Source organism: Salmo trutta, chromosome 12, assembly GCF_901001165.1.
Source record: "Salmo trutta chromosome 12, fSalTru1.1, whole genome shotgun sequence".
NCBI classification, from domain to species: Eukaryota; Metazoa; Chordata; class Actinopteri; order Salmoniformes; family Salmonidae; genus Salmo; species Salmo trutta.
The window spans coordinates 38,372,689-38,387,634 of NC_042968.1; the positions used below are offsets into that span (position 1 = coordinate 38,372,689).

A 14,946-nucleotide genomic window follows, 5' to 3' on the forward strand; every position below is an offset into this window, starting at 1 on the left:
ATTGTAGACTGGCTGACAGAAACAGCATTGTAGACTGGCTGACAGAAACAGCATTGTAGACTGGCCGACTGAAACAGCATTGTAGACTGGCCGACTGAAACAGCATTGTAGACTGGCCGACTGAAACAGCCTTGTAGACTGGCTGACTGAAACAGCCTTGTAGACTGGCTGACTGAAACAGCATTGTAGACTGGCTGACTGAAACAGAACAAAAGCATTTTGGCTCATTTTGTATCCATGAGAGGAAAACGGCACCAGAAAACTCAGCGACAAAATAACCATCACTGTTACAAATTCCAAAGGATTTTTATTGCACGGGTGTCCTTACCTCCAACACTGGCCCTGCCCCCAGAATGATCTGCTCCACCCCGCTGGCGAATCCCTTCTGGCTGAGGGCAGTCAGGTGGTGAATCAGGAAGTTGGTGCTCTGGGTCTTTCCCGAGCCGCTCTCCCCAGAGATGACGATGCACTGGTTCCTCCGCCGCTGCAGCATGGCATGGTAGGCCACATCAGCCACGGCGTAGATGTGCGGCTCCAGGTCTCCCAGAGCGTGGTTGTCGTACATCTTGACGTACTTAGGGTTATAGATGGGGAGGAACTGGAAGGGGTTAATGACGATGAGGATGCTGCCTACGTAGGTGTAAATCCTCTCCTGGCGGAAGCGCGAGCGTAGGTTGTCCAGCAGCGAGCGCTCGGTGAGCTCCGGCAGGCAGCACAAGTCGGCGTGGTCACCCCTGACCTCCTCCTGTGGCAACAGGCCACGCTCCGTCATGCGCCGGCGCTCCTCGGTCACACGCAGCCACATCTGCAGGCTGCCGCCATAGTGGATGGAGCCATCCAGATTCTTCTGCCGCAGCAGGAAGCGGTAGTCCTCCCCACCGCCTGAGCCCGAGCGCTGCTCCAGAGCCCCGCGGGGCCACAGCATCATCCGCTGGACTGGGCAGTCGCTGGGGTTCAGGATCCATTCTTCCCCGCCAAATTCCTTGACCTCGGCTAGCACATAGCAGCGGTCACGGTCCAGACGCAGGCGCTCCAGGCAGCGCTCGATGGCCTCGGCGGCCGTGGTGCTTTTGCGGGCGCTGACGGGGCAGTAGATGGTGCCCTCGGCCAGGGAGCCCGGATAGATGCGCAGGGTGAACTCCGAGTCCTCGTAGCGTCCTCGCCTGCCCAGCGTGCCCACGCCGCCGATCCCGCCGCCGTGGCCGCCATCACGAGCGCTCATGGTGTCACAGGGGTTCCCATTAGCAGTCACTTGACCTCACACGACCTCACACGTCCTTCACTAGGCCGGATGGGAGACTGCCTCAAGACATCACCGCTGGAGGAGACAGAGAAATAGAGGAGGGTTAGAGATGACAAGACAACACACAGAGAGGTTAACACCGTAAATCACTCGTCACTGAATCCACCCAAAAAAAATGCATTTCATGTTATTATGTAATCTATGAAAAATGTCCAAATGAGTTTATAGCTGGCTGGCCAACATAAAGAGACTGGAACATTCAGGGATAACAGCATCTGGGCCGACTAGATTACACTGCACAGCAGCAGCAGTCCATCCCCATGCCAAGACTAGCAGCTGCCAGCTTCTCTACTGAACACACAATAACACCATTCAAAACCTTAATATACACCCAAAGGTCCTGATGGGGTGACTGGTGTCCACAGAGAGAAGAGAAGAGCATTATGAGACAGTCAGAGACAAAACATCTGTCCAACTGGACTGTCCTAAACTCATCAACACTTTGTGACCACTACTTGTGTAAAAATGCTTTATAAAATACATTTGATTGAAGGATGGACAATATAAATGGCCTAAAAATCGGTATAAACGTAGCATTAGTCAGTCTCTCTGTGTGTGTGTGTGTGTGTGTGTGTGTGTGTGTGTGTGTGTGTACGTACAAACTACTAAGCCCTCGATTGTCTGGGCTCCTCTCCTCTGTATACAGCTCATTCCCCTGGAGACTATACTGAAACAGAAACCATCCACAATACCTCACACAGAGTGTACACAACTACAAAGGTAGGATAGATATTCAGGTATTCACTAGTGTTGTGTAATTTGTTTTGCATAGGCCAATGATGAGACTGACCACCTCCCTGTAGGCTGAGACCTGGCCGGGTGGCGCCAGGATAACAACCTCTCCCTCAACGTGACCAAGACAAAAGAGATGATTGTGGACTACAGGAAAAGGAGGACAAAGCACGCCCCCATTCTCATCGACGGGGCTGTAGTGGAGCAGGTTGAGAGCTTCAAGTTCCTTGGTATCCACATCAACAACAAACTATCATGGTCCAAACACACCAAGACAGTCGTGAAGAGGGCACGACAACACCTATTCCCCTCAGGTGACTGAAAAGATTTGGCATGGGTCCTCAGATCCTCAAAAATGTCTACAGCTGCACCATCGAGAGCATCCTGACTGGTTGTGTCACTACCTGGTATGGCAACTACTCAGCCTCCGACCGCAAGGCACTACAGAGGGTAGTGCGTACGGCCCAGTACATCACTGGGGCCAAGCTTCCTGCCATCCAGGACCTCTATACCAGGCGGTGTCAGAGGAAGGCCTAAAAAAATGTGTTAAAGACTCCAGCAACCCTAGTCATAGACTTTTCTCTGCTACCGCACGACAAGCGGTACCGGAGTGCCAAGTCTAGGTCCAAAAGGCTTCTTAACAGCCATAAGACTCCTGAACATCTAATCAAATGGCTACCAAGACTATTTGCATTAACCCCACCCTCATTTTTACACTGCTGCTACTCTCTGTTGATTATCTCTTTTACCTCTACCTACATATTACCTCGACTAACCATTGCCCCCGCACATTGACTCTGTATGTAGCCTCGCTACTGTTATTTTTTTGTTGCTCCTTAATTATTTGTTATTTTTATTACAAGAAAAATAAGTTGTACTTTTCTTAAAAATGCATTGTTGGTTAAGGGCTTGTAAGTAAGCATTTCACTGTAAGGTCTACACCTGTTGTATTCAGCACATGTGACAAACATTTGATGTAATTGAAACTGGGCGTACAGTCGCACCCTCCTGTATGTCGAGCCATTTGAATGTAAACTTTGTTGTTAATCAAAATACATTTTTGGGCAGAAATTCCGATTGGAACATGTGAACTTTCATGTGCCTTAATAACAAACTTGTATGCCATCTGTAAATACGAATAAAATTGTTAAATTACGAGCCTAGTTGGTTTAGCCGCAGAAAAAGTCAGCAACCTTCACGCTAGTCATGATTGGCTGAGATCATGAGTGAGCTGGACATGCAGAGAGATGAGTTTGGATTGGTCTACCATGTAGCACGCTTCTATCTGTAACATGAGCTAGCTGGTCAGTATGTGTAGGAAATCCTCTCTAACACCTTTTTTTTAAGAAGATATCATCTAGTAGACTGTATAAGTGTTGCTCTCCACTTTCTGCAGGGCCTAGTTTTGAAATCAGTGGAATTAGAGTATGATAGCTAAGGAGATTCTGCCGTTTGATTGCAAATATGCAGACAGAGTCAAAAAGAGAACACACAGAAGGCTGTTGTATATAACACCCGTCGCCGGATTACATATTCAAACTAAGGGCAACCATGGCATCCGACACAGTGAGGGAGAAGCGTCCATCCATGTATACGGGTAAGATTGAAAGTAGCTAGCTACATTCAGATATTACACGTTTCTAATTTTGTCAGAAAGTCATTTTCATTTCAAGTGTACTGCTAGCTAGCTAGCTAGCTAGCTAGCGTTTGCTGGCTGTCTCGCTAGCTAATGTTACGTGTATGATCTGTGTAGTTATATTATTCATATCTCAGAGCCATTTGCATTGCTAGTTATAGCCTAATGTTAGCTAGCTAACATTGAACCTGGTTGGTTAGCTACCTGTAGACTCATGCAGGGTAGTAACGTTATGAGTTGGGATTAAGGTTCATTGTTTAGCTAGCTAGCTACATGTCTACATATGCAAGTAACCATTTCAATAGAATGTTCATGACGTCACTGCGACAACTGTCGATAGACGTAGCTGGAATAAATTAATACACCCGTAGTATAAACCAGCCTTTAGTTATGAAACCTTTGGTTGTTTAGTACATGGTCTCACATGTGAATCCTTAAAGAGCTGGGTGGGGCTAAGGCTTTAGAGGGTGTGAACGATGCTGAATGGGTGTAGACAAAGAATTATTGAATGTCCAATACCAGAGCCAATGAGAACCATTTGCCATGTGAACATGATTGTGTTTACCACAATTCCTCTCACAATGTATCAGCTAGAAACATACACAGATGCTGCTTTGTCAGTCCAATATATGGTGTTATTTCTGTTGCTAAGGACAAAACTGTTCCTGCCCATAAAAACCTGCATGTGGTCAGAAAAAAAATGAAAACAGGAAATGGAACAGGGAAGCATATAGGTGGCACGCCATCACCAGCTGGGTCCTAATACAATGCTGCACCCTTCTCTCCAATTTCCTGCCGGCCTACATTCACTCACACCCCCCCCCCCCCCCCTGGCCTGCATGCGTCCAACCCACACCCCCCTGCTAACCAGATTGTGTAAGGCTGGGCACACACACACTGGGGGTATTAATGGTGCACTTCGCTGTGTGTGTGTGTGTGTGTGTGTGTGTGTGTGTGTGTGTGTGTGTGTGTGTGTGTGTGAGACGGCCGGGTGGTGGAGCAGATGGACAGTGCACTGCTTAAAGGATAGGGGTTAATAGATTTAGGGTTGTTCTCCCTCCGTGGCTGACTGGCTGGCCATGCCGAACCATGTCCACCACATCAGGACAATCAACTAATGCTCTCCTCCAGGGAATCACCAGCCCTTAGCAATCACCGCAAATGTCTGGGTGGGGTCTAGAATCTCATCTCCAGTTTGGATTGGAGAGGCACAATCCTTTTATTCACAGCTGAGGTAGAGGGGGGAGCTTGTGTCAGCCCAAGACTGAAGCTGATTATGGGGTGGTGCATAACGTTAGAGGATTTTATGATTGCAGGGTGGGTGGTACTTCTTAAAGTACTGTGTATTGATTAGTAGAAGTACCGTACATGACAACTGTATATTCAATCAAATAAAACATAGTATCCAGGTTATAAACAGTGTAGAGTAGACCATACTCACTGATGATTACAACCAGCAATGTGTTTTTAAACTGCCAGTAAAACTACACAACTATAGGCCCAAGTCAACACATTCCTTCCAGCAGGAGCATTAGGCTATAGTAGTATACTCTAAAGAACAGTGGCCAAGACACTCGTAACCCCATAACACGTTACACCGTCAACACACTCTGATACAGTGTCAATATGAATCAGTGAACACACCCTGTACGGCCAGGGACAGAATATCACATTGCTGTTGCCGCATTCTGAAACTATTATCCATTTGACTGGCAAACAAAAACTGAACAATCTTGCCATTTCCTGAAGCAAATGTCCTGAGACAGAGAGAAGAGAGAGGAGAGAAGAGATATACAGATAGACAAGGCCCTGCAAAGACAGAGTCATAGAGAAAGACCCGAGAGACAGAGGGACAGACAGAGAGAGAATGTCTAAGCCATGATGTAATGGTGCCTGAGGACAGTGAGCGCTGCTGTTTTTGGGGACTAATAGAGGTCCCGTGGTGGACCTTTTCTATTGGTGGGTTCAGTGTGACACAGCACACTGAACCCACAGGGACAAAAACGTCCCGCAGTGTGTGTGTGTGTCACTTTCCAAATTCCCTCTACATTTCAGCCAGTAAAGAAACTGACTCACTAACAGGGAAACAATGGGAAAGGGTCACCCACTCAGAGGAGGGTAGAATGTATTAGTGCTGACTGATTAAATGGCTGTCGTTGTGAGAGAAGTGGAGGATGGAGTTGGGCCGTTTGAAGTTATTACGTCATGGTTTTGAGAAGCTGTGTGTCATCAACCACAAACACACCGACAGCTGACCATGTCAGACAACGGCATTGTTAGATCTCCTGTACCACTTTATTAAGAATGTGTGTATGTATGCATTTACATGGCATAGCATATATGTTCTGGACCATGCATCACCTATAGTACTGCATTAGAACCTAATGGGCCGTGGAGAGCCAGACTCCTCCATAATATCTATACTGGTCATGTCCCTCTTCCTCGACAAGGGCTCCAGAGATGTGGGGGAAAAGCCACCAAACACTTAGCAAGTCAGAGAAAGGAAATTGCACTTTGGACACAAAACACATTACAACAGTACATTCATACAGCCATAAAGAAAAATGCAGAGAACATCGCTTGTGAAAAACAGGCATGAAACACAGAACAAAACAGTCGACTAAGCTCAAAGCTCAATGTGCTAAGTGCTTTGGTTTGTCATAACTGGCAAAAACTCTGAGCAGCCAATAGCAAGCCTTAAATTAAAGCTCCTTATGTTTGGCATTATGGATTCTGATAGAATACAGAGGGGAGAAGTCTTAATCAGCCAAACGACTCAATTAAATTCCAAAATTAAGGGGGGGGGGGGGGGGTTCTATCGCTGGCGGCCCTGGGCATTCAACCAGCGGAGGCAGAGAGGATCATGGGATATCTGGCTGAGTGAGAGGGGGTACAGTAAGCAGGGCAAGATCTGGTCACAAGAGCACAATAATGAGTCTGGTGTTTGGTGGGAAAAGACAGTTGAAGAGGAGTGACATAACACAGGACTGCTGTGTGTGTGTGTGTGTGTGTGTGTGTGTGTAAGGGGCCCCAAAACCTTTTCCCTTGTGACTCAGCGGCACCATTGTGACTCAGCGGCACTAGTTATGACCTTGTCAACAGGGATGCTACAATTCAGCATGAAGTCAATGACTTCACAGTTACACTGTTAAGAGAGTGTTAGTGAAGCAGTGTTATCGAGCCAAGCATTGAGTCAAAGACTACTGGATTTGAGCATCTTTTTTCAAGCCACTTCTACAAGAGGGAGGGCCCATCTTCTAGGCCACTTCTGCAGGAGGGCCCATCTTCTAGGCCACTTCTGCAGGAGGGCCCGTCTTGTAGGCCACTTCTGCAGGAGGGCCCGTCTTGTAGGCCACTTCTGCAGGAGGGCCCGTCTTGTAGGCCACTTCTGCAGGAGTGCCCGTCTTGTAGGCCACTTCTGCAGGAGGGCCCGTCTTGTAGGCCCGGGACATTGCAAAGCAAAACTTTGCCAAAATACAATAGTGACTTAATTCAACCACTAGTTTCTAACCAATTGGTTGACTGCATAGTCATCAGGGGGATGTTTTCCCTTTTGTCTTGCTTGACCTGACGTGAAAGGAAATCTGCAGCTGCTGGCACTGCAGCCAATGATTCTGTTACAAGTCAGCTCAGAGCGGTAAAACTATTTGAATTGCAAATCAGCCGTGCAACCTCCTCTTCAGTCTCCAACTCCTACAGTCTAATCTCACCGGTAGTTAGACTTATTATGCAAATAATTATAAACAAAACACAAGCAACAATGTGCCAACACGTAGAATGTTCCCTCAAAAGATCGACATTTCAAATATTTATTTTCATACATTGTTCATTCCAGATCCAGAACAAAACACTGAGGTGGGACTTAGAAGTTAAAGTTCACAGCACAAATCCCAGTATAGGCTACAGCATTGCACTTAAACACCTTCTCCCCAGAGTTTCAAGGACATAACGAACATTCAAATTCCCTCATCTTTTGACTTGAAGAGGAAAAGCAAGCATGGACGTATGCCCCAACTCCTGAAGCAAACTGAGGTGTCTCTCAACCCAACCAATATGCAGTACACATACCAGACATCTTCAATGTTATGAGTTTTGAGTCCCTCAAAGTAAAAGAAGAAAAGTCTGGTTTTAAGACAGCAACAACATAACTGCTTAGACTGATAACTAAGTGTAGCTCTTTCAGGTCTTTAAACAGAGAGTTGGGGTACAACCATTCTTCCAGTACGTTGAGTGTGTCTCTGTAGTGAAGAGTAGAGTAGTGCTTCAGCTGGCTAGCAGATCTCAACAAGTGCAGCAGTGCACTCACACCTCCAGAAATTCCATACCGGGAAGGACTGAGTGTGCCACAAACGTTGAGTCACACTGACCATGTGTGTGTTGCGTGTATGCGCTGTGACAGTCTCCCCCCACCTCTCTCTCACACAGCCCTTATTCTGGCCTCGTGACAAGGAAGTGTGTGTCTGGGTGTATGAGAAAGAGAGACGGAGAGATGGGAGAGATTACAGAACCTGCCCATAGTCTGTCAGCGGCCTGTCAAAACGCACAACAGCCCGATACAGTGGGAAGTAAGCATGTGCTCTCCTTCGCCCTCTCGTCTACTCTCTATTCTTTGTCCTTGCCGGTCTATATCCTCTCAGCTCGTCTTCAATCCAATCATTTACTAGTTTTTTCCCGTTGCCCTCTTCTCTTTCTTCCACTGAAATGAGAGCTCAAATCAAATCAAAGTTTATTTGTCACGTGCGCTGAATACAGTGAAACGCTTACTTACAGGCCCTAACCAACAGTGCAATTTTTAAGTAAAAAATAGGTATTAGGTGAACAATAGATAAGTAAGGAAATAAAAAAACAACAGCAAAAAGACAGTGATAATAACAGTAGCGAGGCTATATACAGGCACCGGTTAGTCGGGCTAATTCAGGTAGTATGGACAGTTGAAGTCGGAAGTTTACATACACCTTAGCCAAATACATTTAAAATCAGTTTTTCACAATTCCTGACATTTAATTCTAGTAAAAATTCCCTGTCTTAGGTCAGTTAGGATCACCACTTTATTTTAAGAATGTGAAATGTCAGAATAATAGTAGATTAGTAGTTAATAATAGTAGATTTATTTATTTCTTTCATCACATTCCCAGTGGGTCAGAAGTTTACATGCACTCAATTAGTATTTGGTAGCATTGCCTTTAAATTGTTTCATTTGGATCAAATGTTTCAGGTAGCCTTCCACAAGCTTCCCACAATAAGTTGGGTGAATTTTGGCCCATTCCTCCTGACAGAGCTGGTGTAACTGAGTCAGGTTTGTAGGCCTCATGGCTCGCACACACTTTTTCAGTTCTGCCCACACATTTTCTATAGGATTGGGGTCAGGGCTTTGTGATGGCCACTCCAATACATTTACATTTTTACATTTACGTCATTTAGCAGACGCTCTTATCCAGAGCGACTTACAAATTGGTGCATTCACCTTATGATATCAATACCTTGACTTTGTTGTCCTTAAGACATTTTGCCACAATTTTGGAAGTACGCTTGGGGTCATTGTCCATTTGGAAGACCCATTTGCGACCAAGCTTTAACTTCCTGACTGATGTCTGGAGATGTTGCTTCAATATATCCATATAATTTCCCTCACGATGCCATCTATTTTATGAAGTGCACACGTCCCTCCTGCAGCAAAGCAGCAAGGACGTGCAGTTGCAAACCGTAGTCTGGCTTTTTTATGGCGGTTTTGGAGCAGTGGCTTCTTCCTTGCTGAGCGACCTTTCAGGTTATGTCGATATAGGACTCGTTTTATTGTGGATATAGATACTTTTGTACCCGTTTCCTCCATCAACTTCACAAGGTCCTTTGCTGTTGTTCTGGGATTGATTTGCACTTTTCGCACCAAAGTACATTCATCTCTAGGAGACAGAATGTGTCTCCTTCCTGAGCGGTATGACGGCTGCGTGGTCCCATGGTGTTTATACTTGCGTACTATTGTTTGCACAGATGAACGTGGTACCTTCAGGCGTTTTGAAATTGCTCCCAAGGATGAACCAGACTTGTGGAGGTCTACAATTGTTTTTCTGAGGTCTTGGCTGATTTCTTTTGATTTCCCCATGATGTCAAGCAAAGAGGCAGTGAGTTTGAAGGTAAGCCTTAAAATATATCCACAGGTAAACCTCCAATTGACTCAAATTATGTCAATTAGCCTATCAGAAGCTTCTAAATACATGACATCATTTTCTGGAATTTTCCAAGCTGTTTAAAGGCAAAGTCAACTTAGCGTATGTAAACTTGTGACACACTGGAATTGTGATACCGTGAATTATAAGTGAAATAATCTGTCTGTAAACAATTGTTGGAAAAATGACTTGTGTCATGCACAAAGTAGATGTCCTAACCAACTTGCCAAAACTATAGTTTGTTTTGTTAACAAGAAATTTGTGGATTTTTAATGACTCCAACCTAAGTGTATGGAAACCAACTTCAACTGTACATGTAGGTATGGTTAAAGTGTCTATGCATATATGATAAACAGAGTAGTGTAAAAGAGGGGTTGGTGGGTGGTGGGACACAATACAGATAGTTTAGGTAGCCAATGTGTGGGGGCACCGGTTAGTCGGGCTATTTGAGGTAGTGTGTACATGAATGAATAGGTAAAGTGACTATGCATATATGATAAACAGAGTAGCAGCAGCATAAGAGGGGTTGGGACACACACACACACACGGTAGCCATTTGATTTGATTACCTGTTCAGCCTTTTGGTCCTAGACTTGGCACTCCGGTACCGCTTGCCATGCAGTAGCAGAGAGGACAATCTATGACTAGGGCCTTCCTCTGACACGCCGTACGCACTACCCTCCATAGAGCCTTGCAGTCAGAGGCCGAGCAGTTGCCATACCAGGCAGTGATGCAACCAGTCAGGATGCTCTCGATGTTGCAGCTGTAGAACCTTTGAGGATCTGAGGACCATTGCGAAATGTTTTTAGTTTCCTGAGGGGGAATAGGCTTTGTCGTGCCCTCTTCACGACTGTCTTGGTGTGTTTGGACCATTCTAGTTTGTTGTTGATGTGGACACCAAGGAACTTGAAGCTCTCAACCTGCTCCACTACAGCCCCGTCGATGAGAATGGGGGCGTGCTCGGTCCTCCTTTTCCTGTAGTCCACAATCATCTCCTTAGTCTTGGTTACGTTGAGGGATAGGTTGTTATTCTGGCACCAGCCGGCCAGGTCTCTGACCTCCTCCCTATAGGCTGTCTCGTTGTTGTCGGTGATCAGGCCTACTTCTGTTGTGTCTGCAAACTTAATGATGGTGTTGGAGTGGTACCTGGCCACGCAGTCGTGGGTGAACAGGGAGTACAGGAGGGGACTGAGCACGCACCCCTGAGGGGCTCCAGTGTCGAGGATCAGCGTGGCAGATGTGTTGCTACCTACCCTCACCACCTGGGGGCGGCCCGTCAGGAAGTCCAGGATCCAGTTGCAGAGGGAGGTGTTTAGTCCCAGGATCCTTAGCTTAGTGATGAGCTTTGAGGGTACTACAGTGTTCAACGCTGAGCTGTAGTCAATGAATAGCATTCTCACATAGGTGTTCCTTTTGGCTAGCAGATCAGGTAGATGTTCTGTTTGCATAGCAAATAGTCCTCTGTGGTGGTGGGCACAGTGAGACCAGTAGTGGGTGCTTTTGTGGGATAATATCCCCACAACCAAGACATGAGGCTTCTGAATCTCCACACCACGTCTAATTCAAGCACTGTCTCTGCCTAGCTCCATCTATTGCTCCCTAGCTAAAAGTAGGCCAACCCTTTATATGTGGCCATTTTCACTCAACCTTGTGTTCGTGTGACATTGATTGAAGTATGGAGCCTTTCAATGTTTGTAACATAGTCTAAACGCATTGCCAGAACCATTACTGCAATTAAAGTTGAAATCGTCAAGTTTAAGCTGTAAAGTGTTTGACCTACAAGATGTACAAGATCAAAGTAAACTACGTGAACAGACAACTGCTAGTAGCTCATTAGTGAATCCAAGCAGATTTGAGTAAAGAGGGTCTCAAGGGGAGAACAGACGTCCTGCTAGTAGCATACTTCTGATGTGGTGCGCTGGCAACTCTTCTAAAACAGCCTTAGTAAATCCAATAGCGTGCTCTAAAAACACAGCTCTCTGAGGTGAAACTCACGGCTAACCAATTAAATACGGGAAGAGAAACACGCAAAGACCTTGCGTCATTATTGCTTGTAGCTAAATGTTTTTTTGTTCCATATCCTTGACCTTGTTTTAAGATGTGTATGTCATTGTTTACTGCCACATAATCCATTTTACAATGTTAAAGGTTGAAAATGTAGCATATTTGGTGGGCTAGCAAGATATTGCCTCTTCCAGTAAGGGCCTTATTCAATCAAAATGTGTTAAGTGAATAAACAGATAACCAGTGGAAAACAAAGAAATTCTACATAATTCAGGCACACAGTCATGCTGGGCTGGAAAGGTTCAGGTTGTATTCAACTTTTGGGTTGAAAAGGCAGGTTCTCCAGACTGATGAATTACATGTAAGGAAAGTGTCAGCCATCTACACTGAATAAACATGTGGACTCCTTACAGCCACAGAGAAAACAACACAACCATGGCCTCTCAGAACTTTGTTCAGGCGTCAACTAATGCTCTGATATAAAACACTTTATCAAAAGCTCTTGATCAAACGACAGCCAAGAATTATGTGAGAAGAGCCAAAGAGAGATGAAACAGTTATAGTAGCTCTACTTTGATGCAGTCTCTCTGATTCAGTGCCAGGACCTTAACACAGGGCTTGTCATAAACTATTTGTGAACAGCGTATGAACTGTGAGCTGGAAGGAGACACCTGAGTCAGTAGGCCAGGGTCAGCGAGAGGAGAGGAAACATGGCTGCCCCACGCCTTCAAAGCCAACAGAAACACTGCCACTGTGCCAAGTCACTTAAAGGGCCGCGCCGTCACTGGCTTCTCCTCTGAGTGGGAACAGAGATCCTTCAGCCTCCCCGACTTGGCCAAGAGGTTAACTCTTTGATGAAGGGGAAACAGGATGAGATGAGATTGTTGCCTGTATGTCACACCTTCACCTATGCCTACTTGAAGTTCCTTCCTCACTAAATGTTGGTGCCCTGTTTACAACTTCATAGATAAGATATCACAAATACCTTAGTAATTCAATCAATGTCTAAAAGAGACAGGCCTAGGCATTGAGAAATAAAGTCAAGCAGAGTTTGGGCTTACACCAAGTGCAATAACGCTAACCTGTTAACCTAGCAGGGTAGCATGCTAGCATGTGGCTAACCCAACTGACACATCCCTTCCAAACGTTTTCACTGTAATTACAGCCGACCAAAGGCTCCCTGGGCCTGTGTGCACAACACAGCACAGAGATAATAATGGGTATTCTAAATGAAATACAACTGCCATGCTAACTCCCTCCACATGCCTGCTATAATAGGAACATGCTTGCCTTACGCTAAACGCTGACAGGTGTGTGGTGGTGGCACAACTGTGGATTTGCACTCGTACACAAATATGAAGTTGTCTCGCTGAGGAGGCCCGGAGGATCTTGCTTGGTGGGTCAGGGTGACAGTGCCATGTGCCACCCCTAAAATAAGAGCCGAGATTGGCCATGCTGGTGCTATTATTAGTACAGAGCCCAGTTAGCACAGTGTGTGGTCACAGAACAAGGAGTGCTCGCTCGCTAGACAAAGGGGGAAGATGTACTAGGAATGATCAGATGCTAGACTGTGCTGATCCTGTTCACAACTGCTCTAATGCCACATTCAAAGAAGAAAACAGAATTATGAGATTACAATAAAATATGTATATAAATAAACGGCCTATCGTTAAATGTAAAGGTGGAAAGAAATGGGAGAGCAATCCCACCACAGAGTCAAGCCTAAATGGCCTTTTTATAGCCTTGTAAAACTTGCAACTCTTCAAGAGAGACATCCAGGCCTGGCCAGTGACAAGCCAGGACAAACTGAGTCCGTAGCAGGAAGAGCATGTCACTACTTAGCCAAGAATAACTACACCCGTAGCCATGTGTATAGCCATGTTCATTGATTTCTTAATGTTGACTTTATAATGAAAGGACACCATTTCATTTCAGCAGTTAAATGTCAATGTAACCTAGTAGTCCACTGGTCAACAAAGATTCCAACTTTGAAGAATAAGGCAACTTAACCTAAATCAAAGATGGCCGCCATAATAGCGTTCTCTAATGAGCAAATCTTTGTAACTCGAGGTAGGTCGCAGGACTTCCATTTCTATCAACATGGCCAGCCTTCAATGGGCTATGCTGTCCCCTCTCTACATACAGTAAGGGGATGGTTCATGGGCCTTTCAGAAAATACTAGTCACTCTGGGCCCAACAATCCAACAGACTTTGTCATGCCAGTGAACTCAAAGGCAGGTTCCTGAAAGGAACTGCTATTAATACCACTGAAGGGGTTTACATGGAAAAGAGCGCTGGAGACAGGGAGAGTAAACAGGACCACCCCTGAGTGGTCGCAATGGTGAGGCCTACTTCCTTCATCCACTCCCAGGACAATGACCCCAGCATGGGCGAAGCAGGAATTGTGGTTCAGGGGGCTTCTCCACAACAACAACACTGTGACATTGTTACGTCTCCCTTTACACTTTCTACTGATAGCAAAGCGTGAACCTCATTATGAACTTTTAAGTCCCCTGTTTGATGCTACAATGTTCCCAGTTTGAGGAACTTTAACTCTTTGGGGGTGAAATTGATGCCGTATGTCAACTTTTAACATCTAGCTACAAAATCGTAGCCAACAGGGGCTCTTAAATTCCCTGCCCTTTAAGTCAGAAAAGAGAAGATTACACAAAATACTATGACAAAAGAGGAAATAAAACATTGATGTCTGCCTCTGAACTACAACAGACAGGAACATGATCAAACAGGACATCCCAATCTGAGAGGGATTCTCACAGCAGACAGCCAACTGTGAGGAGACTGCCAGAGCTTCCTGTCAACAGACACTACCTAGAACACAGTACGGATGGACAGACTGCCAAACAGGTCCGTGGGTCAGACTGCATGTGAGCTTTTTCTGGAGGACTCTCACCATTCCCACGCTCCTCTGACTGGCTGCAGACAGAGCACCGGCGTAGGATGTAGATAGGGCTACAGACACCTGTCAGGAACCTGGGAGAATAACACACAGAGATCTGGCCCTTTCCAAACCTCTCTGGCTGGTTTTCACTGTCGTCCAGTCGCTCTCTCCCACACCATCCGTCTCCTACTCAGTCTCTCACTCCGTT

At 45.8% G+C, this 14,946-nt stretch overlaps 1 protein-coding gene across 12 annotated transcripts in view; it reads right to left on the bottom strand.

The window, feature by feature from the left end:
* The window catches only part of LOC115203512 (unconventional myosin-IXAa), a 200,586-nt gene that overhangs the window by 169,547 nt on the left and 16,093 nt on the right, over positions 1-14,946 (bottom strand). For 11 of the 12 annotated variants that reach the window (XM_029768256.1, XM_029768259.1, XM_029768263.1 and 8 more), the window contains exon 2: positions 329-1,318. In XM_029768256.1, coding sequence (XP_029624116.1) covers positions 329-1,222 — 894 coding nt within the window. In that variant the 5' untranslated portion in view covers positions 1,223-1,318. Of the gene's footprint in view, positions 1-328; positions 1,319-14,750; positions 14,874-14,946 lie in introns of those variants that run through there. The other variant, XM_029768253.1, reaches the window with a different exon arrangement.